This window comes from Hemitrygon akajei, chromosome 9, assembly GCF_048418815.1.
Source record: "Hemitrygon akajei chromosome 9, sHemAka1.3, whole genome shotgun sequence".
Taxonomy (NCBI): Eukaryota; Metazoa; Chordata; class Chondrichthyes; order Myliobatiformes; family Dasyatidae; genus Hemitrygon; species Hemitrygon akajei.
The window spans coordinates 23,640,854-23,668,307 of NC_133132.1; the positions used below are offsets into that span (position 1 = coordinate 23,640,854).

The 27,454-nt window shown below is 41.0% G+C and overlaps 1 protein-coding gene across 4 annotated transcripts in view; it reads right to left on the reverse strand.

Moving 5' to 3' along the window:
* The window catches only part of patz1 (POZ/BTB and AT hook containing zinc finger 1), a 74,748-nt gene that overhangs the window by 34,235 nt on the left and 13,059 nt on the right, over nt 1-27,454 (reverse strand). For all 4 annotated transcript variants that reach the window (XM_073055634.1, XM_073055633.1, XM_073055632.1 and 1 more), the window contains exons 2-3: nt 4,460-4,523; nt 3,816-3,987 (exon numbers count right to left, since the gene is read on the reverse strand). In XM_073055634.1, coding sequence (XP_072911735.1) covers nt 3,816-3,987; nt 4,460-4,523 — 236 coding nt within the window. The remainder of the gene's footprint in view (nt 1-3,815; nt 3,988-4,459; nt 4,524-27,454) is intronic.

The window sequence follows — 27,454 nt, forward strand, 5'->3', positions numbered from 1 at the left end:
CACCAAGTCTAGCTCTGTGGTTCAAAAGGGAAGGGGAGTTAACAGTAGTGATAGAAGATTTCAGAGCAGCAGACTGTGGACGTGTAAAGTAAACCCAGATGGCATTTTGCCACTCAGGTGCCAGGACTGCTGACCGTGCCATGTGCCAGTGGAGTAAAAAATATGATGAGTTGGCAGCTGAATGCTTGGCCGAGGAATTGGTGCAGGGGACAGGGTTTCAGATTTTTGGATCATTTGGATCTCCTCTGGGGAAGGTATGATTTGTAACAAAAGGATGAGTTACTGAACCCAAGGGAAACCAATATCCTTGCAGGCAGGTATGCTTGAGCTGCTGGGGAGCTTTTAAACTAACTTGGCAGAGGGATGGGTTAAGGCTGAAGGCCAGAGGACATGAGTTAAGGCTAAAGGGGGAAAAGTTTAAAGGGAACATTAGGGGGGACTTCTTCACACAGAGTGGTGGAAGTGTGGAATGAGCTGCCAGATGAAGTGGTAAATGTGGGCTCACTTTTAACATTTAAGAAAAACTTGGACAGGTACCTGGATGAGAGGTGTATGGAGGGATATGGTCCAGGTGCAGGTCTGTAGGACTAGGCAGAAAAATGGTTCGACACTGCCAAGGAGAGCCAAAAGGCCTGTTCCTGTGCTGTAATGTTCTATGGTTCTATGGATGGGAACCAGAGTGGCAAGTCTGAGAATGGGGCAGTTGGTATACAAGTAGATGCAGTATGTAGCGCCTGTGAGGCAGGACTGGCAGATGATAGGGCAAAATTGCAGTCAGTGGGATGAGTTGAATTGCAACATGGGAGCAAAACTAAAAAGAATAATTAATACAGGTCTGAAGGTATAATACTTGAATACACACAGTATACCGAATACCACTAATGCTCTTGTAGTGCAGTTAGAGATCAGCAGATACGATATTGTGGACATTACTGAGTTTCGGTTGAAACATCACAGTTGGGAGCTTAACATTTAAGGATACACATTATATTGAAAGGACAGACAGACAGGCGGAGGGGTGATGTGATTCTGTTGGTAAGAAATGAAATCAAATCCTTAGAAAAAGGAGACATATGATCAGAGGATGTAAGGTTCTTGTGGGTAGAGTTAAGAAATTTCAAGGTTAAAAAGACCTTGATAGGAGTTATATACAGGCCACCAGTATACCTCCAGGGGAATGGCAATTCTGGATTGATTGTGTAATGAACCAGATTTAATTAGGGAGTTTAAGGTAAAGGAATTCTTAGGCGTCAGTGATCATAATATGATAGAATTCATACTGCAGTTTAAGTGGGAGAAATCAAAGTCAGATGTATCAGTGAAGTAAAGGGAATTAAGAGTCAAGACAGAGGAGCTAGACAAAGTTGATTGAAAGGGAACACCATCAAGAATGAGAGCAGAACAGTAATGGCTAGAGTTTCTGGGGCAATTCGAAGGGCACAGGATAGATACATTCCAAAGATTAAATATTCGGATGATACAACTGTGGCTGACAGGGAAATCATAAACTGTACAAAAACAAGAGAGGGCACATAATATAGCAAAAATTATTGGAAGTTAGAGGATTGGGAAGGTTTTAAAAACCAAAATAAGGAAACTAAGAAAGCCATAAGGAAGGAAAAGATGAAATATGAAGGTAACTTTAACTTTATTGTCGCCAAACAATTGATACTAGAGCGTACAATCATCACAGCGATATTTGGTTCTGCGCTTCGCGCTCCCTGGAGTACAAATCAATAGTAAATATAATAAAAATTTAAATTATAAATCATAAATAGGAAGTAGAAAAGGGAAAGTAAGGTAGTGCAAAAAAAAAGATACCAAGACATTTTTCAGATATACAAAGTCAAAGAGAGGTGAGAGTGGATATTGGACCAATGGAAAATGATGCTGGAGAGGTAGTAATGGGGGGGGGGGGGTAAGAAATAGCAGATGAAATTAATAAGTCTATTGCATCAGTTTTCATTGTGGAAGACACTAGCAAAATGCCAGAAATTTGAGAATGTCAAGGGGCATAAGTGAGTATAGTTAGTATTACTAAAGGGAAGGTGCTTAGGGATCAGAAAGCTCTGAAGGTAGATAAGTCACATGGACCAGATGAACTACACCCAGGGTTCTGAAAGAGGCAGCTGAAGAGATTGTTGAGGCATTAGCAATTATCCTTCAAGAATCACTAGATTCTGGCATGGTTCTGGAAGACCAGAAAATTGCAAATGTACTCCACTCTTTAAGAAGGGAGGGAGACAGAAGAAAGGAAACCTAACTTAATTGGAGAGAATCTAGAGCAGACTCACGAGTATGACTGAGAATGAAAACTTCAACGTATCTGAAATATTTGATGACTCGGCCTGTACTTGGAGTGTCGAAGAATGTGGGGATACGCAATTGAAACTATCAAATACTGAAAGTCCTAGATAAGAGAGGGTGAGTCTAAGACCAGAGGGCACATCATCAGAATAGAAAATCAGAATAATTTCCATTTAGGAAATAGATGAGGAGGAATTTCTTTAGCTGGAAAGTAGTGAATCAGTGGAACACACATAAAATGCTGGAGGAACTCAGCAGCCCAGGCAGCAATCTATGGGGAAAAAGTGCAGTCGACATTTCAGGCCAATACCCTTTGCCAGTCCTGAAACGTTGACTATACTTTTTTTCCATAGATGCTGCCTGGCCTGCTGAGTTCCTCCAGAATTTTGTGTGCGTTGCTTGGATTTCCAGCATCTGCAGATTTTCTCTTATTAGTGAATCTGTGGAATTCATTGCCACAGATGGCTATGGAGGCCGACATTGAGAACATTTAAAGCAGAGGGTGATAGCCTCTTGATTAGTCAGAGTGTAAAAGGTTACAGAGAGAAGGCAGATTAATGGGATTGAAAGGGATAATAAAGCAGACTCAATAGGCTGAATGGCTTAATTCAGCTCCTATGTCTTATGGTCTTTTGGGGTCTACTCTTAATCACCTCTATTAAAGGATACACTAGAAATTTGCTAGTATGCTGGACATTAAGGAAGGAAAAGGTTCATTGGCATTGTCTGAAAATAGTTTCAAAAATCCACTGACTCGTTTATTATGTTGCAGAGAACATGGATCAAATGTCTAATACAAAGTCAACATCCAGAAAAAATAGAAGAAAAACTCCTGGATGGGGCAGGGACATTAGGGAGGAAATATCTATGCTACTTAGAAAATGGAGCAAGCTACCAAGGTAATCCTGCAATAATTATATCAGTGGTACATTTATTGATTAATAGTTTTTCCCCTCACGTTTTGAAAATTAAAATATATAAACATTTTAATGCCATAGCCATATGCATTTTCTGAACATATTTTTAAAGAAAAATTCACTTTATTTTCCCTTTTTATTATTGAATTGATACCTGGGGTTACACTTGTCAATGAGTTTCCACTTTTTCAGTCATTCAATAATCTCTAAATACATTTGGGCTTAAAGTGTGACAGATACTTTGCATATGTGCCACTATGAAGTACAACATGCATTTCTAAAACAGTTCAAGTCTATGGCACATTAAACTAATTACTTGGATGTTGATGACAAAATTTCTGCCACAAAAACATCTATTGCTTCTGTCCTTATTTTAAAATCAAGAACTATTCATGTTCTTAAGCCAGGTTGTAAAATCATGAAGATTGGTCCCATCCTTTAATCTAAAAAATTTCAAACCAACCAGGTACATCAGATAAGTAGAATTTGAATTTCTACAGCGATAATCTCCAATTGAAGAGGTTAGCAACTTAAGACTTCCCTTTATAAAATCAATAATTTGGTGCCTTTAACTTTATGTTTAGAAAGTACCTTTGTTACAGATGTTGCAGATGTTATTTGGTCCTTCATTGTGTTTTTTGATGTGATCAGTCATATAGGCTGCACGTAAGTATTTCCCGCACACCTGACAGGGAACTTTTTCTTCATGACATGTCAGGTGAGAGCGTAGACGATCTTTGGTAGCAAAGGAAGCCTCACATGTCTGTAAGAACACATCGACAGTAAGGTAACTGCTCGGACAACTAAATTGATACTATCAACAGAAGAGTCTAATTTCAAACCAACCTGTAGTGATTAAACAGGCACAACAATGTCCTTTAATACTTTTCATAAGTTTTCCACCAGAATGGACTGAAAAATAGACTTTCATTCCCAGGAAAGTGGCCTCAGCATCATGTAGAGTTGGGAAAGCAATTATATCTCTGAGTAAGGGACACTATAATATTATGAGTTGGAAGTTCTGCATTAAGCTTTTCTGCAGAATCTCCCATAGAAAAATGTGAGTATGGATCTATTGAGTGGAGATAAATAAGGCATTTTCCAAAGATCTCCATTATCAAATCCAGCAGTAAGTTTCAGTGGTGGAAGGACATCGTGTGCTTTGGAGAGAGGCACAGAGTTACCCTAAATTACTATCTCCATGGATGATGCAAATTACTGAAGCACCAACTCACCTGACATTTAAAGGGCCTCTCTGCTGTGTGCACTTGCTTAATGTGGCCATTCAAGTGATCCGGTCTGGAAAAATAAAATGGAAGGTCAGCTAAGCATTCAAATGTAAGACTGCACACACACATCTTTAGAAGAATAAAGCATCTCTAATGTAGGCTAAATTTTATTTTTTAAAGAAAGATTATCATTTTTTGCAACATGAAAGCAGGGCTGGATTAAGCTAGTGCAGGGCCTGTAGCATATGTTATAAAGGGGCCCTAAATTTTAAAAAACGCATAAGTATTAAAACATAAATTGCATAGTAAAGTAATTCAATTTTTTCCATTTGCTATACAGCCAGATAATACAACAAATGTCTGACATTCTAGTAATTGTATTACTTACACATAGGTATCAATTTCCAATGTCAAAACTACAATTTAAAAGTTAAATTTTCTATATTTAGCAGGAGCAAATTTGTTGATGATACTGGAAATGTCTATTTCACGCAGAAGTTCATGTTCTTCTGAACGCGGTGGACTCTGAACTTCTGATCCCTGAAGTATTTTACCCAGTACATGCAGCAGAAATTTGATAACTACACTTTGTTTGAATTTATTTACCCTCACCATCTTTTATGAAAAGTAGAACATCAGAAAATTGAGAGCAGACTTTTAAATTTTAACAACCCAGGATTAACAATGGTACAAACACAGATTATTTGTTACACAGTAATTGGATTTATCGGTGTCCCAGGTAAGTACCTTTTGGTTACTTGTATGGAGGCCGTGAAATCTCCTTGCTCTCAGCAACTGCTGATGCGTTCACACCAGTTTTCTATACGAGATGATGTTCTGGTTCCAACTCACATTCCACGTTAGAATCATTGCATACACGTGTCTCTTTCAAACGGGGTTGTTCACAAATCATCTGATGCGTTGAAACAATTAGCGGAACCAGAAGTATTTACTGATAACCTCATCTATCAGCACTCCTTTTCAGATTTTCAACTCGTGTTCCTGACAGTCCCTAGAATGCTGTCTCGTTCCACTCAGTCTCATGTCATGTATGAATACCAATTGACAATTTAACCTGGGTCATGCAGACTTGTCACTGGAACTTGAAACTGCTCACTCTCTCCACTTCAATTCCCTCTATGAGGATTGGTATGTGTTCCTTCATCTTACCTCTCCTGAAGTCCACGATCAGTTCTTTCATCTTATAACACTGTGTGCAAGATTGTTGCTATGGCACCACTCCACTAGTTGGCATATCTCACTCCTGTATGCCCTCTCGTCTCCATCTGAGATTCTGCCAACAATGGTGGTATTATCAGCAAATTTATAGATTGTATTAGAGTTATACCAGCTATACAGTCATGGGTATAGAGAGAGTAAAACAGTGGGCTAACCACACACCCCTGAGGTGCACCAGTGTTGATCGTTAGGAAGTCAAGGATCCAATTGCAGAGAGTGGTACAGAGGCCCAGGTTCTGTCACTTCTCAATCAGGATTGTGGTGTTAAATGCTGAGCTATAGTTGATGAACAGCATCCTGACATAGGTGTTTGTATTGTCCAGGTGGTCTAAGGCCGTGTGAAGAGCCATTGAGATTGCAACTGCCGTTGACCTATTGTGGTAATAGGCAAATTGCAACGGGTCCAGGTCCTTGCTGAGGCAGGAATTCAGTCCAGTCCTTCCTTCCTTCCTTCTTGTTTTACGGCAGTTGGCACTCAGCTTAATGGCGCATTACCGCCACCTTCTGTTCCGGAGTGTGGATTAGACTATAGACTTACATTCTAAATTAGTGGTCGCCAACATTCTAAATCAGTGATCGCGATCGACTGGTCGATCTTTGAGACTTCCCCCAGTAGATCCCGAAAAAAAAAGGAAAAATAAATACACAAATACTGTTGAGAGATTGTTTCTGGGTTGCAGGGTTTTAGTTCCGTTCTTTCTGCCCAGCGTGCATGCGTGTAGCTCCCCTGCCACGCGCTGGTCCCCAACCACCCCAATGAGGAAACGATGAGTCATTTGCACCTTTCCTCATTCCCTGTCACGCCCACTGTTGAATTTGAACACACGTGAGGTCATCAGTCACCTAAACGCAGTGATACCCTCGTGCCAGGGATCACTGGTTGGCCTCGCACGGCCGGTGAGAATTGCCGTTGGTACAGGCCTGGAGCACGGATAGATAAACCTGTTTAGCACACCAAATGTTCGTGGGAAACCCGGTGCTAAAATATTCGCAGACGACCTAATTCGGGCTCAGGTTTTTGTAAGTAGCAGAGCAGCTACCTCGCTGCAATCTACTGAAACAAACTTTTGTCGGCCAACAGATCTTACAAGGGGGGCGGGCACTCCTTGTTTGGTCAGTCGCTCTTTCCAGACTGCAACTGCTGCAGCCCTAGTACGGGGACCTCTGGCCCTGACCTTGTCCTCTCACCCCACCCACAACCAGCCGCACCTGGCCAAGGCGTCTGGCAGCGGGCGGGCGGGAGACTGTCTAATGAGGCAATGAAGTCCTCAAAACTGCTTTGGTTCCTTGAGTCCAAGCACCCTGCGCTTAAAGACAAACCCGTTGAGATTTTTCCAGTGGAAAAAACGTGAGCAAGCAGGACAACAGCTAAGCGCCGAGAGCCACAAAAAATAAGTTGCGGAATAGACTGGACATAAGGAACTTGCTTCAAGTATTGCTGTATTCCCGTCGTGTTTAACACCAAACCTCCCCCCGGGTCGGCTGGTCCGCAAGAATATTATCAATATTAAACCGGTCCGTGGTGCAAAAAAAAGGGTGGGGACCCCTGGTGTTTTTTTTAAAAACATTATTTCTACTTCCAGGTTGTGGGGTTTTACCTCTGGTCTTTTCTGCCCCGGTGCAATGCGTGTAAATAATCGATCTGGGGTCAATCTTGCCTTTCACTAAGGCTGAGGTAGGGTATCTTGGACTTAAAAAGGTTGGTGACCACTATTCTAAATCCCTTCACCCAATCACACACATACCCTAATTTACACTTTATCCTTCCTTCTTTGGCCATCCTAGTACCCTAATTCCTGCTTATCCATCATTTCCTATTAAAAAAACCCTGATCCCTTAAGAAAGCTGAAAGTACCCTGACCTGTGCTCTCTCACCCATGCCCAGTAACCCTTTTAATGTGAATTCCTGCACCCCCAATTCCCTTAGATTAATTCTCACCATCTCTCTCTCTCTGTATCCCATACTTCCTGTAACTCAGAATTACATGTTCTACTGACTCCTCTTCCTGACATTCCTCACACAATCCTGTCTGGTGTTTCCCAATCATTTTCAATGTTTTGTTTAGTGCACAGTGCCCCAGCCTTAACCTAGTTCACAAAGTTTCCTCTCTTCTGTATCCACTGCCTACCCTAGTACCTGTGATAATCTTTTGTATTTGATATAAATGCCTCCCTTTCCCCTCTCTGTCCCATCTTTCTAGCCACATTTGGATGACTTTTCCCCCAGATTACACACTTAGCCTCTGCTTTGCTGATACTAATGTGCATTTCTATATTTTCTTTAACGCCCTCTTTGCCAACTCGTTCATCCTCTCATTCCCCTTCACCCCTACATGAGCTGGATCCCATAGAAATTTAGCCTAACCTCCCTGATTTGCAACTCTTGTGTCTGACTGAAGGTACTTCATAAAGTACATCTTGCCGGCTGTTTGAGTGAGAAGACCTTAAACTTGCTAGTACTGAGGATGAATCTGAGCATATCAATGCTTTGACTAGTCTAGCTTTCTCCACCCATTGCAACGCAACCCACACTACCGACATCTCCACTGTATACACTCCTAACTTATTAGATGTTCTTCTGCTGATTCCAATTTCTTTTGCTGGTATAGACACCCCAAACCCTGTCACTCCTGTTTCAGGTTCCTTAGCACCATTCGTATAAATCTGAGTACAGTTGGCCCTCCTTATCCATGGGGGATTGGTTCCGGGACCCACCGCGGATAGCAAAATTCGCGGATGCTCAAGTCCCTTATTCAACCTGTCTCAATGCGGTGGATCTTAGGACCCAGCGGAACCCCAGACCTTATTTAACCTGTCTCAGTGCAGTGGACATTAGGACTCAGCGGCAGAACTCTGAATCCGCAGTGTTCGTGAAAATAATCACGATCGCGATTGAAAATAAAGTGGAAATAATAAAGCGATCAGAAAGAGGTGAAACGCCATCGGTCATTGGAAAAGCGCTAAGCTACAGTCGGTCAACGACTGGAACAATTTTAAAGGATAAAGTGAGAAAGGCTCTGCCCTGATGAAAGCTACAGTTATTACTAAACAACGCAGTGGTTTAATTATTGGGTTTTTGATCCTCATATCAACCCGGCACGGTGGAGAGCACACTCGATAGCGGCCTGTCACTGGATCGAACTCGGGAAGAAGTTCTTGAGCCCGGCGCTGAAACATACGCTCTTAAGTGTTTTATATGCATAGAAAGGTAAAATATATACTATATACTAAGACAAATGCTTGACTAACTGACGCTAAGTAATATCGGATGTACCTGTTCCGATTTACTGAGTAACAGATCTTCCGATTTTTTCAATCCTGATCCACGACAACCCACACACATCCTCCCGTATACTTTAAATCATCTCTAGATTACTTATACCTAATACACTGTAAATGCTATGTAAAGTAGTTGTTATACTGCATTGTTTAGGGAATAATGACAAGAAAAAAAAGTCTGTACATGCTCGAACAACAAGTGCTGGAAAAGCACTTCCGGGTTTTCGCGATTCGTGGTTGGTTGAATTCGCGCTTGCGGAATTGGCAGATAAGGAGGGCCAACTGTATAACCAATATACTTTTCCATCACATGATAGTTAAATACAATCAGTTTTATATCTGCCTTTTCTTTTAACCTGCAACAAATGCCAGTCTATGTCAGGCCATACAATCTTCCATGGAGCTACAACCGGATCAACTACTTAAGGACTTATCCTTAGATCAAACACTCCACATTCTTTAGCAATATCATTCCCTGCCCGACTGAAGTTATCCCTCTGAAACCTCCCATTCTCCCAGCACTCCTTTAGCAAGGTGAGAATCATTGTGCCCCTGCAAATTAGCCCAAATTGCAAATTAATTCCAAAGGTATTACTCCCAATTCTACCTGTAGGGCTGATATTGGTGATGTTTTAAAAGCCCCACTGCACATTCTCAAAACCTGAGCCTGAATCACATCCAGCTTCCTTATAAGAGACCTAGCTGCTGATCCATATGCTACATTTCCATAGTCCAACACAGACCTTACTAAAGCCATATATATTCTCAACACTGAACAACTTGCTCCCCATTCCCTACCAGTCAAACATCTCATCACATTTATTACTTTTTTACATTTCTCCTCAACTTTCCTGATATGGTCTGCCCATGTTAATGGTGAATCAAATATAACTCCCAGAAATTTAAATGATCCAACCCTTTCTAATTCTATCCCATACATCCTTAGCTTCTTCCCTACCTCAATTCTTTTCCTGGTGAAACATACAGTTTGAATTTTTTCTACTAAAAATCTACATCCCCTATCATAACCCCACTCCACCACTTCATCAATTGCTCCTTGTAGCTTCCTGATTATATGCTCCATGTTCCTGCCTCTTTTCCACAAGGCTCCTTCATCTGCACACAGTGACCTATCTATATCCACTGGTACCTTTGTGAAGACATCATTAATCATAATGATGAAAAGTAATGGGCTAATCACACTACTTTGAGGTGTACCATTTCCCACTATGTACTGATTTGATAATTCTGACCCAATCCAAACTTGAATTTTCCTACCAAACAAAAAATCTTTTATCCAATTAAAAACACTCCCACCAACGCCCATCTTGTGCAGTTCAATTAACAATCCTTCCTTCCACATCATGTATGTCAAAAAACACTGCAACTACTGACTCTTTATTTGCCTGGGCTTTTCTTATTTCAGTCTCTAACCTTATCACTGAGTCCTTTTTTTGTAATTTTTTTTATTGAAGTTCACCATCAAATAAACATTTCCATAAGATGTATTTCAGACATTGTACATATATATCATATAATCATATATATCACAAATCTCCACAAAGTATTTATCTGAGATATACACTTATAGAAAAGAGTGGAAAGAAAAAACAAGCAAAAGGAAAGAACTATGTACAAGTAGGGAGTGATCTTTTTCGTACAACAGATTCATTGATTTGTGAGAATAAAATCAGGCCTATGAGGCATTATGTAGTTAAACCATTTTTCCCAGTATGAATCAAATTGTTCCAGCTTATGATTAACAGATGCTGTTATCTTCTCCATTTTGTAAGTGTCCATTGTAATTCCCATCCATGCATTTAAAGTTGGGCTCTCCTGTGATAACCATTTCCTAGTAACAGTCTTTTTACCAGGCACCAACAGTATATTCATTAAATATTTATCTCTTTTCAACCATTCTTGAGATATATACCCAAAATATATGGTCTTACTCTCTAAGGGTATTTCACATTTAAAGATGTTTTGTAGGGCATTGTGTATCCCCCTCCAATAGTTTTTGATAACAGGGCAGTCCCAAAAAATATGATAATGATTTGCATTTTGATTTCCACAATTTCTCCAGCAAACAGGGAGCTTACTATCATAATGGGATTTCTGAGAGGCTGTAATAAAATATCTTATCAAGTTTTTCCATCCAAACTCCCTCCATTTCTGTGAACTGGTACACTTCCATTGATATCTCCATATTGTTGTCCATTCCTCCTCAGATACACTTACCCCCCTTCCTTCTCCATTTTGCTTTAATGTAAGAAGTCGAATGTGTTTTAAGATTTGACAACCCCTTGTACATACTTGAAATGATTCTACTACCATTATCTGAATTATATGCTTTTCTAAAGAGCTCTATCAAGCATGTATTTGCCTTGGCTACATTTTTAAGCATCTTATTAACATATTGTCACATCTGTAAATACCGATAAAAATCTTGTTTTTCTAATAAGTGTTTCTCTTTAGGCATTTCAAAACTGAACAGTGTTCCTTCTTTCATTATGTTGCAAAGAACTATTATTCCTTTAGCTTCCAGTCCTTAAATCCAGCATCTAGTTTATTCAGTGTAAAATCTGAGTCATAAGCACACCATTTAAGAATTGCAATATCTCCCTCTAGATTATATTCTTTTATAGTAGTTTTCCATATCTTAAGAGTCAATTTCACCCATGGGTTATCAATAGTATATATGTATCTTTGCAGGTTGTTATCAGCCAAAATTGCTTGTATGGGGATGGGAAGTACCCGTTCCTCAAATGTTTTTCCATTGAACGTCATATGATGGGTTGCACCAACATATCACAGCTCTCAACTGTGCTGCAAAATAATAATCTCTAAGAGAAGGTAGGCCCCATCTCCCCTTTTCCTTTGCTAATTGCAAAGTTTTGAGACGAACTCTAGGCCTTTTACCCTGCCAAATATACCTTGATAGCATCTTGTTCCATTCATTGAATTGACTTTGATTAATCTCTATTGGTAGGGTCTGAAAGAGATATAACAGACTGGGCAGTATTGTGGTGACCCACTTTCCAACACACTTGAACCGGCTTACAAAATGGCGCGTGCTGGCAGAGAGGCTGGTCCCAAAAAGGGCGACAGGCCTTCTTCACCAGCAAGGGGAAAAGCCCGTGCGCGGGAAGGGACTATGAATATAGTATACAGCATTCCTGCCCGGGGAGGTTGGAAACGGGAAGACTTAAAAGCGAGGCCGCGAAGTTTGAATAAATCTTTTTACGCAACCACAACTCACTGTCTGCATGTCGTTATTCCAGCGCTGTGTGTAGCACACCACTACAATTGGTGACCCCGACGGCTCAAACGATATTTGGACCGAAGATGAACGACGCCACATCTGTTCATGCAGTTTCGTTAAAACTGCCAAGCTTCTGGACCTCACCTATGGTTCCAACAAGCAGAAGCCTAATTCCACATTCGGCAGATAACCGCAGATTCCACACATTACTACTACATGGTGAGCTCCCTCGACCAGGAGACAGCCACCCAGGTTGAGAAGTTCATACAGTCGTCCCCGGAGGATGGCAAATACACAGCATTCAAAGCCCTGCTCATAAGGACTTTTGGACTCTCACGGCATGAGCGAGCTGCCCGCTTACTGCACCTTGATTGTTTTTGGAGGCAGGCTGCCGTTTGCATTAATGAACGAGATGCTGGCCCTGGCTGAAGGACACAAGCCCTGCCTCATGTTTGAGCAGGCGTTCCTAGAGCAGCTGCCCGAGGACATACGCCTGCTGCTGTCCGACGCGGATTTGAGCGACCCCCAGAAGGTGGCGGCCCAGGCAGATGTGCTGTGGAAAGCCAAGAAGGTGAGTGGGGCGTCCATCGCACAGATCACCAAGCCGCGTGCCCAACAGCAGACCAGACCAGGCCCGGCAGCAGAGCCCACAAAACCCAGAGGTAGGAGTGCGGAGGCCAACGACCAATGGTGCTTCTACCACCAGCGGTGGGGAACAGAAGCTCGCTGCTGTACCCCACCCTGCAACTTCCTGGGAAATGCCAGGGCCAGCTGCTGCTGATGGCTAGGGCGGCTGGCCATCAGGATAGCCTCCTGTATGTCTGGGACATACATACAGCCACTTTTTGGTCGACACCGGAGCCAAGATCAGCATCTTACCTCCGACGAGTTACAACACCCGCAACAGAGAACTGGGACCCCACCCTGAGGGCGGCAAATGGCGTACTAATTGCAGCTTTTAATTCAACTTCAGTTATGTCAGTAGTCATCGTTCTATTTAGTTCTTCGCTTAAAGTGGGTAACTCTAGGTGTCAGTTTCGGTTATGCTTCTCCCTGGAACTTTGGAATATAGAGTTTTGTAAAACACTTCAAAAGCTTCTTGAATTTCACTTAGCTTATTTTTTATCATTTTCGTTCTTGGGTCCCTAATTCTATGAATTGTATTTTCTGCTATCTTTTTTTCCAGTTTCCACACCAGTATTTTCATAGATTTCGATCCACTTTCATAATGTCTCTGTTTCAGAAACATTAAGTTTTTCCTGATTTCTTGCGTAGCCAAATTATTTATTTAATTCCTAATTCTTTTAATTTCCCCTAATGTATCCTGTGCCAAATTCAATGTGTTTTTTCTCTAGTTCCTTCAGCTTATTTTGTAATTCCTCTAATGTTTTATCTTTATGTTTTTCTTATATGAAGATATCGCTATAATTTTCCCTCTTAAGACCGCCTTCAGAGTATCCCATAAAATGGGAGGTGAAACCTCTCCATTATCATTAAATTCTAAGTGGAGACCAATTTCTTTTTTAATTTGTTCCTTAAAGTATGGATCATTGAGTAGACTTGAACTTAGTTTCCAAATAATATTCTTTGGTTGTAGGTCAAAATCAACAGATAAAGATATAGGTGCATGGTCACTTACATCTATTGTCCCAATTCCACAGGTGTTTATTTTGTCTTGTCTTTTCCAAATGTTATGAAATAGTCTATTCTTGTATATACAAAAAGGGAAACAGAATAATGAATAATGGGGAGCAGAATAATCCCTTCTGTCAGGGAAAAGGTCCCTCCATATATCAATTAAACCAATATCCTCAATAAGTGTATTAACTTTCTTATGTAAAGATTTTGTTTCATAGGTTTTTCTATTGGAAGAGTCTAAGTTTGGTTGTAATTGTAAATTTAAGTCTCCCCCACATATCAGGAGACCTGTTTCCATTACCATAATATCAGTAATTTTCTGAAAGAAACCAATATCACTTCCCGGGGGGGGTGTATATATTCAACAGAGTAACTGAATTGCTGTCTATATTCCCCATTACCAGAATATATCTGCCCTCTATCTCCCATTTTGAATACTTTTTCAAAATTTACCTTACTTGAGATAAGAATAGCAACTGTAAACATAGGAGAGATTAGTGAAGCCCATTCTGTTTAGTTTTTTTATGCTCATTATCACTTAAATGAGTTTCCTGTAAATATACTACATGGGCTTGTTCTTTTTTCATTTTGGATAAAATTCTCTTACGTTTGATTGGATTTAATAGCTCATTAACATTAAAAGAAATGAATTTTACCTTGTCCTTAGCCATCTGTATTTATCTGTCAATGTATCATTGAAATTAGAATAAAACTTAATCGATCTACTCCCTGAATAAACAAGAACCAAGAAACGCAAATAATAACAAAAATGTCAATGAACGCGTGATTCCAAGGCTGAGGTCTCTAGTAGATGACCCTGTGTTGAGCTAGAGGAAATGTCTAGCTGTGGGGGATAGCCCCTCCTACCTGTGAGTTGAGGGCCCCCACTGCAGTATTCATAAAAGTCAGTGAACAAATCCATTACACAGAAAAGATTTCCCTGTGTACTCCTCCTATATATGTACACACACACACACACACATATTTTTTCTCATTTTGGTGGGGAAAAAGGAGTAAGTGAGCGAATAAAGAATAACAACAAAGTAATATAAAATCCACATTATAATAGGTATTTCTCGAGATAGGTATATCACCGTCTACTTTTGCTTCTGTTTAGCTTCTCAACATTTTTAAAGTTAGACAAACCTTATGGCTCTTCTGAAGAGGGTGAGGACTGTCTTTGGGAAACGCCCAGTCTCTTCCTGATATATTTCTCTCAGCCTCCTCCCGTCTCCTGCCTTCTCAATTCTCGCACTATTTCCCAAGCGGAGTGGGATAATTCCACAGCCAGGCTTTCTCTCGTTTTGGTCATGCTGACAGGCAACCCTCTGGCCTTCATGTCTGTAGTCGCCTCTTCCACTGTCTGGTACAACCATGTCCCGTTGTCATAAAACACTCGAAGTTTAGCAGGGTACAGAGTTTGAAATCTAATCTTATTTTGCTTTAGTACTCATTTTACTTCAGAGCATTCTTTGCGTTTCTGCAGGACTGCGGGGGAGGGAGGTAATCTTGGTCGAAATATTTTAATTTATCATCGATAAACACTCTCTTCTTAACCCAGGCCCTTCGTAGAATCTCCGCCTTGGTGCTGTACCGAAGGAATTTAATTATTATTGAGTGTGGCTTTCTATCTCGGGTAGGTTTCGGGATGAGCGCATGATGGGCTCTTTCGTCTTCCAGCTTCATAGCCGAGGGAAGCTCCAGTGCGTCCCGCAGTAACTTTCTGACAAACTCCGTCATAGACGAGCCCTGCGCTCCTTCGGGAACGTTGTAGATTCTGATATTTTTCCGCCATGATCTTCCCTCCAGGTCAAGCAGTTTACCTTCTTGGTGATGTAATAGTTTTATTGTCTTACTCAGTATCCGTTCCACGTTTTGAACGCGATCTTCCACCTTCTCAATTCGAGTCTTTGCCACCGCTATTTTTTGATTGACGCTGGCGAGCTCTGACTTAATATCACAGAGCTGCTGCTTTATATCTTTCTGGACCTCCATTATTTCTTTCAGGATTTCGAAGATATTCGCCACTTCGCCTGAACGAGGCCCAGTGTCCGCCTTGCTAGCATGCAGTCGGGTATGAGAGCCGCTCGCTGCACTCCTCTCGGCCGCAGGCTCCGCAGTGTCGCTTTTTTTATTTCCATTCCTTTTCCCTATTCTTGCCCCTCTTTTCAGTTCAAATATTTTTCGAAAAATATTATATTTGATGGGTTAACGGGGCTTAATACGCATTTTTCCGGAGGAGCTAGTGACTTAAGCTGCCATTCTTGACGATGACATCACTGGAAACCCTTATCACTGATTCCATGGAATTCCTTCCCTTCCTAAAACCACTCTGATAACTTGCCAGCATTCTCCTCTTCAAGCTCATATGATAACCTTTCTGTTATCATCCTTTCCATTATCTTGCATATATTTGATGTTAATGCTATTGGCCTGTAGCTAGTGGGTTTTGACGGATCCTTCTCAGGTTTCTTTATTGGAGTTACTACTGTTTCTTTCTATGCACTTGGTAATCTTCCCTCCTCCCACACTCTGTTGTAAAGAGGCAGCAACTTCAAGAGCGCTCCTTCTCCTAGATTTTTTAGCATAACATAGCATATCAGATCTTCCCCTGGGGAGGTTGGTCTCAATCTCTTTATTGCTCTCACCATCTCTGCCAACGTAAGTGGTTCATCAATTATATCATCAGTTTCTTCCCCCCGTTTAACACACCTGGGTGTTAACCCATTGTTCTTTCCCTTCTCCATTCATCAGCCAAATCCTTCTGCTGCCATAATAATTGCTGAAGTCACCTGACTGTTTAATTCATCTATATTTCCAGAAATGTCAATCCTTGTAAATGCTTCTTCACTCAACTTACCCCAATCTGCTTTTCCAAACACCCAATTTGGGATTCCACCACCTGATCTTACTTCAACTCTTTCACCCACTGAACATGAAAATGGGTAGTGTTCGCTGCCTACTGTTGAAGCAGTCCAAACTCCCCAGTTACTAACTCCAGCCAAACTATTAGACACTAACGTTATATCTAATACTGACTCAGTTCCTGTTGTTATGTTTATCCTTGCTCCTATACCATCATTCATACACACCAAATCCCTTTCCTTCCATCAAATCTTCAATTACCTTTCCATTTGAATCTGTAAACGAATCCCCCCCCCCCATTGTGCTGTGAGCACTGAAATCGGCACACCACACACTTTATGTCTGTTTTGTCCTTGTATCCTTAGTAGGCTATCCAAATCCAACCTTTTACATGGATTATAGTAGTTAATTATAGCCACTTTCTCTCCTCTCCCAAACTTCCACCACTATGTATTCCTGATCATCACCCTTTTCCAGTACCCTATATGGTATACCTTGTTTGATTAATATAGCACAACCCCCTCCTCCCCCTAAATTTCTATCTTTGCTTATCATTGTATATCCATATACCACAAAGTCTAAAGTTGGTTTCAACCAAGTCTCCTGAATACACACTACATCCAGTTTTACAACCATTTCTTTAATAAACTGCTTGAATTCCTGGCTATTGGCCAGAAAGCTCCTTGCATTCCATTGCAAAAGAATCACCATAATGAGTATTACCAACCCATGACACTTCTTGGTTTGACTGATCAGTGAGATTCTCCCTCACTTCTTCCCACATCAATCCTACTAACCCTAAATGGTTCACTGCTGCTTTGACAACCAGCTGAATTTTTTCACTTTTTGACTTTACCTCAGCCGTACTATTAATCACTCCTGCCATGAATGTTACTAGAGCCTTTTTGTCTACATAAATCCTGTCATTTGTTCTTTGTTGGATCTCTTGCAGCCCTCTTGCTCCCTGTTCATTAGGAGCATTATTCTGTTCTCTTGACATTCTTAAAGCTTCTGCATAAGTGATCTTTCTTTTCACTCTTATTTCTTGAATTTTATTCTCCCGTCTCATAACCTCACACCTTATGAGCTCCTCCACAATTATAGCATTTTGGTTGCACTCCTGTTCCACACTTTCCATATTCATGGTAACCCCCACATCTAGCACATCTCCTCTGCCTATTACAGGTTTTAGCTATGTCTCCAAACCTTTGACAATTATAGCACCTCAATGGCTTTGGCACATACACTCTTACTGGGTAACTCATGAAACCTCGGAACACCTTCCCTGGCACTCTTTATTCTTCAAATTCAATCAATACTGTTTCACTTTCCTTTTTCACTCCCTCCTTTGTTGTCTTCAGTCTTTGAACATTCATTACTTTTCCTCCTTTGATACTCCTCTTTAACTCATCCATATTTATACTCATTGGTACTCCCGTGATCACTCCTTTACATCCACCACCATTTCGTGCTCCCACCCTCCCTGTGCATTCCACCTTATATTTTCCCCATCTCTCTTGAGTGCTTTCTCAAGCTGTTCCTCATTCGCACATCTTACCAATAGGTTGTCATCATTAAAGACTTTTGCAAATACTACTTCCCCTATCTTATTTGCCACTGTTGTTATTAGCACAAACAGGTTAATTTTCTTCATGCTTCCTTGAGCCTTTTCATTAAACCTTATTATGACAACACCTCCTCTCTGAACTTGTTCAACTTCCTCATTTTCAGAGCTCTCTCCACAATCATTTCTTATTCTTTTACACCCTTTATCTCGGTTTTCATTCATCTGTCCCCTCATTATCTCCTCATGCCCTTTATTTCTCCCTTCATAACCATCCATTTCTCAACTGCCTTGCCGGAGGCAGCAGTTCGGCAGCTTGCTCAGCCTAGCTGCTAACCTGCACCAGAACCAGAAACACAAGCATGCACTGGCACACGCCCACCACCTCCTTTGCAGTTTACAGCCCAGCAGTTCGACCAAACCTCGCGGACATTTCCTGGCCCAGCCGTTCAGTCTAGTCATGAACAACCTCTCAAAGCATTTCATCACTGTAAATGTGAGTGCTACCAGGTGACAGTCATTAAGGCAGCTCACATTATTCTTAGGCTCTGGCATAATTGTTGCCTTTTTGAAGCAAGTGGGAACTTCAACTCATTGAAAATGTCCTTGAATACTCCTGCCACTTGGTTGGCACGGGTTTTCAATGACCAGTTTGGACATTGTGCTGTAGAACCATTCTTGATGGTCACTGAAGGCACCACCCTGAATACATTCTGGTATCTTGTTACTCTTATTGCTTCATCCAAGTAGTGCCTGATGGAGCTGTTGGACTTTCAGTTCTTATTCTGATAAGAAGCAAGGTTAATCAGTCTGGTCAAGTCCTGTATGATGAGGGAAATCCAGGATTCTTCCTGCATCCTGATAAGCACATAGGCAGAAAATGTCACCAGGTGGATGAGTTGAAGATCTGTATTTTACAAATTCAGTGGACATTGGAATTACTAAATTATATTCACAAGGCCAAATGACGGGTGGGTCGCATTTGCAACTTATGGTCTACAAGCAGTGTGAATGTTCCTTCAGATAAGAAGGTCTGTGTAATGCAAAAGTTCCCCAAGTGCTCACTCATAGATATTAATTTCTAAATATTGGAAAAGGCCAAGTTTCCTTAGGGGAGTACAGCCACAGTCAAGCCCATAGCACCATGGCTAACTCAGCTAAGTGGAAAAAAAAGAACTAGATCCTTGGAAATGGATGTCGTGATCTGGTTGATCGTTTAAAATCATTGTGAACAGTTTAGCAGATGACTTTGGCTAGGTTCGAGGGAAGTCCGTTGGAACTGACTGCTTTGCTGTCCAGATCCTGAGATTTCTGGGCAATTCAGTCATTGTTGACATTGTCATTTCTCTTTTCTCCATAAAAGTTTGTTCATATACTGGATCTATGTCAATGTGTTTATTGATGGATCATTCTGTAGAGAACCATGCTTCAAGAAATTCTCGTTCTTTTCTTTTCCTTGCTTGAGTCAAGTCTCTGGCTGTCATCCAGTTGAAATGGTGTCCTTCTCAGTCTTCATGAGTTCCAATCATTTTGCCAAGCTTGGGGATCAACCAAACTTCTGAATTGCCAACCTGAGCAACCAATATACTGCACTATTTCGAAGAACTAAATCCTTTTTCAAAAAGAACTATATTAATAAAGGACTCAATGAGCAGGTACAGAGTTGGACAAAGTCATGATGGAGATGCTGAAATTTGGACAACAAACCAAAATGCTGGAGCAACTCAGCTTCTAAGAGTGACAATTCATTGAAACATGGAAAATTCCTTTCCCCCATAGATACTCTTTGACCTGCTAAGTGCCTCTGGCAGTTTGCTTTTTTCTAAGGTGATATGTTGTCACCAACTAAAAAACATTGAAGCCACATTATCAGAGGACATTTTGTATATTGGTACCTATGTCATTAGGATAAAGGATGTTGATGACTTAGAGGCAAATTACAGGGAGGTAGTGACAAGATTAAAAAGCTGGATTTCAAAAAGGTAGCATTCTTCAAATTATTCCAAGTACCATGCAGAATACAGAAGCAGATCACTTCTAGGGGAGCTGAGACTCATCAAAACGGAAAGGTTGTTCTATATAATTTGGCTGTGGCTAACATCCCCACTGGAAGGTGCATTGTAGTTTAGTCATAGACTCTACAGAATGACACCACAGAAACAGGCCCTTTGGCCCATCTAGTGCATGCCAAAACTATTTAAACTGCCTACTCTCATTGACCTGCACTGGGACCATAGCCCTTCACAATCCTACTATCCATGTACCTATCAAAACTTCTCTTAAACATTGAAATTGAGCTCACATGCATCACTTATGCTGGCAGCTCATTCCACACTCTTACAACCATCTGAGTGAAGAAGTTTCCCTCATGTTCCCCTTAAACTTTTTACTTTTCACCCTTAACCCATTACCTCTGGTTGTAATCCCACACAACCTCAATGAAAAAAGCCTGCTTACATTTACCCTATCTATACCCCTCATAATTTTGTATGCCTCTATCAAATCTCTCAATCTTCTACATTCTAAAGAAAACAGTCCTAACCTATTTAATCTTTTCTTATAACTCAGGTCCTCCAGATGTGGCAATATCCTTGTAAATTTTCTCTGTACTCTTTTAACCTTGTTTACATCTTTCCTGTAGGTAGGTGACCAAAACTGCATTAGTGATCCAAACCAGGTAGTGCAGCAGAGTTTCTTAAAGAATGCAAAACTGGGGATAGGAGGCAGAAGAATGTGTTTGGAAATCAAAGGAAACAAAGATGGTACAGGAAAAGAAATCTGGCAGTACTTACATTTCCTATAAAACGGGGAGTCTTGGAAGTAAAGAAGATGAACAGAGGACAGGAGGTAATATTTTAAAATGAAACATGGCTCAAATAACACCAGGAAAGACAGTTCAGTATTTCTGTTTACAGAATTTTCAGAAGGTATAAAAATAGTGGGGATGGGATAGGATGTAGTGGCCATGGCAATATTGTTTGATGAAACAATTATAATTGTGTGAGAGAAATAATATGCTATAAACAACAGCACATTAAGATCTACAAATGAACAAAAGAGCTAGTCACATCAGTGAATGTACTTTAGGTCCCAAACTACCAGAGATAGGCAGCAAAACAGATACATAAACAAATTCTGTAAAGCTTGAAAATAGCAAGGCTGTGATGGCTGAGGATTTAAACTACCCATATGTTGTTAACCAGGGCAGATACAGACCAAAGCTATAAAAGTAAAGGATTTTTGAAATGCCATCAAGAGCATTTTTAAAAAAATACAGTCGGCCCTCCTTATCCACAGGAGATTGGTTCCAGGACCCCCCACGGATACCAAAAAACGCAGATGCTCAAGTCCCCTATTTAACCTGTCTCAGTGCGGTGGTCTTTAGGACCCAGCGGAACCCCGGACCTTATTTAACCTCTCAGTGCAATGGACATTAGGACCCAGCGCAGCTCTGAATCCGTAGTGTTTCTGTTCATGAAAATAATAACAATCACGATTGAAAATAAAGCTAAAAGAAGTTACGAGTTTGGTTTGGCAAATAAGGTGGAAGTAAATCCGAAAGGCTTCTACAGTTATATTAAAAGCAAGAAGATAGTGAGGGATAAAATTGGTCCCTTAGAGAATCAGGGTGGTCAGCTATATGTGGAGCCGAGGGAGATGGGAGAGATTTTGAACGATTTCTTCTCTTTGGTATTCACTAAGGACAAGGATATTGAATGGTGTAAGGTATGGGAAACAAGTAAGGAAGTTATGGAACCTATGACAATTAAAGAGGTGGAAGTACTGGCGCTTTTAAGAAATTTAAAAGTGGATAAATCTCCAGGTCCTGACAGGATATTCCCCAGGACCTTGAGGGAAGTTTGTGTAGAGATAGCAGGAGCTCTGACGGAGATCTTTCAGATGTCATTAGAAACGGGGATTGTGCCAGAGGATTGGCGTATTGCTCATGTGGTTCCATTGTTTAAAAAGGGTTCGAAAAGTAAGCCTGGCAATTATAGACCTGTCAGTTTGACATCAGTGGTGGATAAATTAATGGAAAGTATTCTTAGAGATAGTATTTATAATTATCTGGATAGACAGGATCTGATTAGGAGTAGCCAGCATGGATTTGTGCGTGGAAGGTCATGTTTGACAAACCTTATTGAATTTTTTGAAGTAGTTACGAAGAATGTTGACGAGGGTAAGGCAGTAGATGTAGTCTATATGGACTTCAGCAAGGCCTTTGACAAAGTTCCACATGGAAGGTTAGTTAAGAAGGTTCAGTCATTAGGTATTAACGCTGGAGTAATAAAATGGATTCAACAGTGGCTAGATGGGAGATGCCAGAGAGTAGTGGTGGTTAATTGTTTATCGGGATGGAGGCCGGTGACTGGGTGCCTCAGGGATCTGTTTTGGGCCCAATGTTGTTTGTAATATACATAAATGATCTGGATGATGGGGTGGTAAATTGGATTAGTAAGTATGCTGATGATACTAAGGTAGGAGGTGTTGTGGATAATGAGGTGGGTTTTCAAAGCTTGCAGGGAGATTTATGCTGGTTAGAAGAATGGGCTGAACGTTGGCAGATGGAGTTTAATGCTGAGAAGTGTGAGGTTCTACATTTTGGCAGGAATAATCCAAATAGAACATACAGGGTAAATGGTAGGGTATTGAGGAATGCAGTGGAACAGAGAGATCTAGGAATAACAGTGCATAGTTCCCTGAAGGTGGAGTCTCATGTAGTTAGGGTGGTGAAGAAGGCTTTTGGAACGCTGGCCTTTATAAATCAGAGCACTGAGTACAGAAGTTGGGATGTAATGTTAAAATTGTACAAGGCATTGGTAAGGCCAAATTTGGAATATTGTGTACAGTTCTGGTCACCGAATTATAGGAAAGATATCAATAAATTAGAGAGAGTGCAGAGACGATTTACTAGGATGTTACCTGGGTTTCAGCACTTAAGTTACAGAGAAAGGTTGAACAAGTTAGGTCTCTATTCATTGGAGCGTAGAAGGTTGAGGGGGGATTTGATCGAGGTATTTAAAATTTTGAGAGGGATAGAGTTGACGTGAATAGGCTGTTTCCATTGAGAGTAGGGGAGATTCAAACGAGAGGACATGATTTGAGAGTTAGGGGGCAAAAGTTTAAGGGAAACACGAGGGGGTATTTCTTTACTCAGAGAGTGATAGCTGTGTGGAATGAGCTTCCTGTAGAAGTAGTAGAGGCCAGTTCAGTTGTGTCATTTAAGATAAAATTGGATAGGTATATGGACAGGAAAGGAGTGGAGGGTTATGGGCTGAGTGCGGGTAGGTGGGACTAGGTGAGATTAAGAGTTCGGCACGGACTAGGAGGGCCGGAATGGCCTGTTTCCGTGCTGTGATTGTTATATGGTTATATGGAAAGAGGTGGTACGCCATCGGTCATTGGAAAAGCGTTAGACTATAGTCGGTCAACGATCGGAACAATTTTGATGGAGCATGTGAAAGGCCCTGCCCCAATGAAAGCTACAATCATTACTAAGCAACACAGTGGTTTCATTATTGAAATACATACATTTCTTAAGTGTTTTATATGCATAGAAAGGTAAAATATATACTAAGACAAACATTTGACTAACTGACGCTAAATAATACCATACATACCTGTTCCGACTTCAAATCCGACTTAAAGACAGACTCAGGAACGGAACTCATTCATAACCCAGGGACTGCCTGTACTTTTAAATCATCTCTAGATTATTTATAATACCTAATACAATGTAAATGCTATGTAAATAGTTGTCATACTGTATTGTTTAGGGAATAATGACAAGAAAAATAGTCTGTACATGCTCAAATAACGAGTGCTGGAGAGAGAACTTCCGGGTCTTCCTGATCCACGGTTGGTTGAATCCATGGATGCGGAACCCGCAAATAAAGAGGGCCGACTGTATTATTACATAGCCAGCTCAACAAGTGGAGTGCAATGATGGGACAACTTGAGCAAAAAGAAAAGTGGGACAGCATTTTGAAAACAGCTATCCTAACGCTGTTAGATTTAGTTATGGAAAATTACATTCAAAATTAAATGTGATATAGCAAAAATGTCTGAAAATAGCTACTTGAAGAGAAATGTGTATCAGTATGGTGGGAACCATTCAAATAAGTTGGGAGAATGTTCAGACCAAATTCGTCCACAATAAAACAATGAACTCCCAAACTGAAACCCTGATGACTATCAAGGGTAGGATAAAACAGAAAGGGGAAGTTTGAACTGTATTAGCAAGAAATATACTTCTCTGCATTGTTAAGGTGTAGTGGAGATACTAAGAAAGACAAAGAGGATGCATGAAAAATTACAGTAAACAAAGCATGTTTATAATTATGCAAAAAGAGGTCAAAATAAATAATAGGTAAATCAAGAACTGCCAGTGATTTATTAATCAAAGATTATAAATAACTATCAATCAATTTTTTTTTTTAGGAATAAACAGGTCAAATCAGGACAATGCTTCAAATGGAATCCATGAGGAATTTCGCAGGGCGTTTGACAAAGTTCCATGTGGCAAATTAAAAATTTTAAGTAGAAGTCCATAATATGTGAAAAATTTCTATTAATGTTCAGAAATCCAAACGGTAAGTTTCTAGTGGAGACACAAGTCGCTCAGATTTATGAAGTACTTTACATAATGGATTCTATAGCACCAAATCTTACTTTCAATGATTTTTATGATTCAATGGAATTTAAAGGAAGGCCCTTGATTAAGTGCTTTGCGGCTGGTCATAAAATTGACATTATGATTTGATACCAAGATTGGTGTATACAAAGCTAGCAAGTAAATTAAATCCAGTGAAGTAAAGCATCAGACAAAAAATACACACAACAGATAGCTGGATACTAAAAATTGCAGAAGAAGGATCTTGGAGCCAGTTCAGGCAGAAAAGGCTGCCTCGGAATCTATGGGATACTCACCCGTGTTTCTGGAGACACAGAATGTGAGAGTGGGCATATCAAGACGGATGAGGCTTACTGTTCCAGGACATCTCAAATGTCCTCTTTCTTTAAGAATCGTGGTTTCCCTTCTGCCGTCATCAATGATGCCCTCACCCGCATCTCCTCCACTTCCTGCACTTCGGCCCTCACCCCATCCTCCCGTCACCACAACAGGGACCGGGTTCCCCTTGTCCTCACCTACCACCTCACCAGCTTCCGAATCCAGCATATTATCCTCCACAACTTCCGCCACCTTCAACAGGACCCCACCACTAAGCACATCTTTCCCTCTCTACCCCGTTCTGCTTTTTGCAGGGATCATTCCTTCCAGAACTGCCTGGTCCACACGTCCCTCCCCTCTCTTACCACCATTCAGGGCCCCAAACAGTCCTTCCAGGTGAGGCAGCACTTCACTTGTAAGTCTGTTGGGGTTATCTATTGCATCTGGTGCGGCCTCCTTTACATCAGTGAGTCCCAACGCAGATTGGGGGACCGCTTCGTTGAGCACCTCTGCTCCGTCCGCTACAACAGACAGGATCTCCCGGTGGCCACCCACTTCAACTGTGCTTCACATTCCCATTTGGATATGTCCATACATGGCCTCCTCTACTGCCATAATGAGGCCAAAGTCAGGTTGGAGGAGCAACAGCTCATATACCGTCTGGGTAGTCTCCAGTCCCTTGGCATGAGCATCGAATTCTCCAACTTCCGGTAACTCCCTCCCTCTCCCTTCCCCCATCCCACTTTCACTCTGCCTCCTCTTCTAGCTGCCTATCACCTCTCTCATGATTCCACCTTCTACTACCCATAGTGCTTTCCCCTTACATTCCTTCTTCACCTTTCCTGCCTATCCCCTCCCTGCTTCCCCTTTCCCACCCTTTGATCATTCTTGATTGTTTTTTAACCTGGCACCTACCAGCCTTCTCCTTCCCACCCTTCCCCCCACATTCTTTATAGGGTCCCTGCCCTCTCCCTCTTCAGTCTTGACAAAGGGTCTCGGCCCGAAACGTTGACTGTTCGTTTCCACAGATGCTGCCCGACATTGCTGAGTTCCTCCAGCATGTTGTGTGTACGGTCGGCCCTCCTTATTCGCGGGGGATTGGTTCCAGGACCTCCCGAGGATACCAAAATTCGCAATGTTCAAGTCCCTTATTTAACATGTCTCTGTGCAGTGGACATTAGGACCTGGCAGCGCAGCTCTGAATCCGCAGTGTCTCTGTTCACGAAAATAATCACGATTGTGATTGAAAATAAGGTAGAAGTAATAAAGCGATTGGAAAGAGGTGAAACGCACTGGACGGTCACTGGAAAAGTGTTAGGCTACAGCCGGTCAACAATCGGAACAATTTTAATGGAGAATGTGAAAGGCCCTGCCCCGATGAAAGCTACAATTATTACTAAGCAACGCAGTGGTTTAATTTTTGAAATACGTATGTTTCTTAAGTGTTTTATATGCGTAAAAAGGTAAAATATGTACTATATATTAAGAAAAAGGTTTGACTACCTGATGCTAAATAATACCAGATGTACCTGTTCTGACTTAAAGATGGACTCAGGAATGGAACTCAATCATAACCCGGGGACTGCCTGTACTTTTAAGTCATTTCTAGATTACTTGTAATACCTAATACAATGTAAACGCTACGTAAATAGTTGTTATACTGTATTGTTTAGGGAATAATGACAAGAAAAAATAGTCTGTACATGCTCAAGGAATGAGTGCTGGAGAGAGAACTTCAAGGTTTTCTCGATCCACGGTTGGTTGAATCCACGCACAAGGAATTTGCGGATAAGGAGGGCCGACTGTATATCAAGACGGAACTCTTTATAACTTGGATTAACTGATGTTTAAGTACTGTGGATATCTCTGATCACCAAAGGATGTGATTTTACAAAAGAGGGTGCAGATGAGATAACAAAGAATATTGTCATGGCTAATGAACATTTGGTACAATGGACTAATTAGGTTCATATTATTTCATTTCAAATAGAGAGTGAGAGGAAATTTAATTATTAAACTATGAGGGACATGGACATGGTGAATAAGGACTAAAATTTCACTCGGCAGTGAGACCTGGGAATATTGATTTAATTTTATTTGTGGAAGAATTAGAAGGAAATTGAAAAAAACCATCCAAAGAAATCTCAGAATCAGGTTTATTATCACTGTTATGAAATTCATGTTCTGTGGCGGTAGTACAGT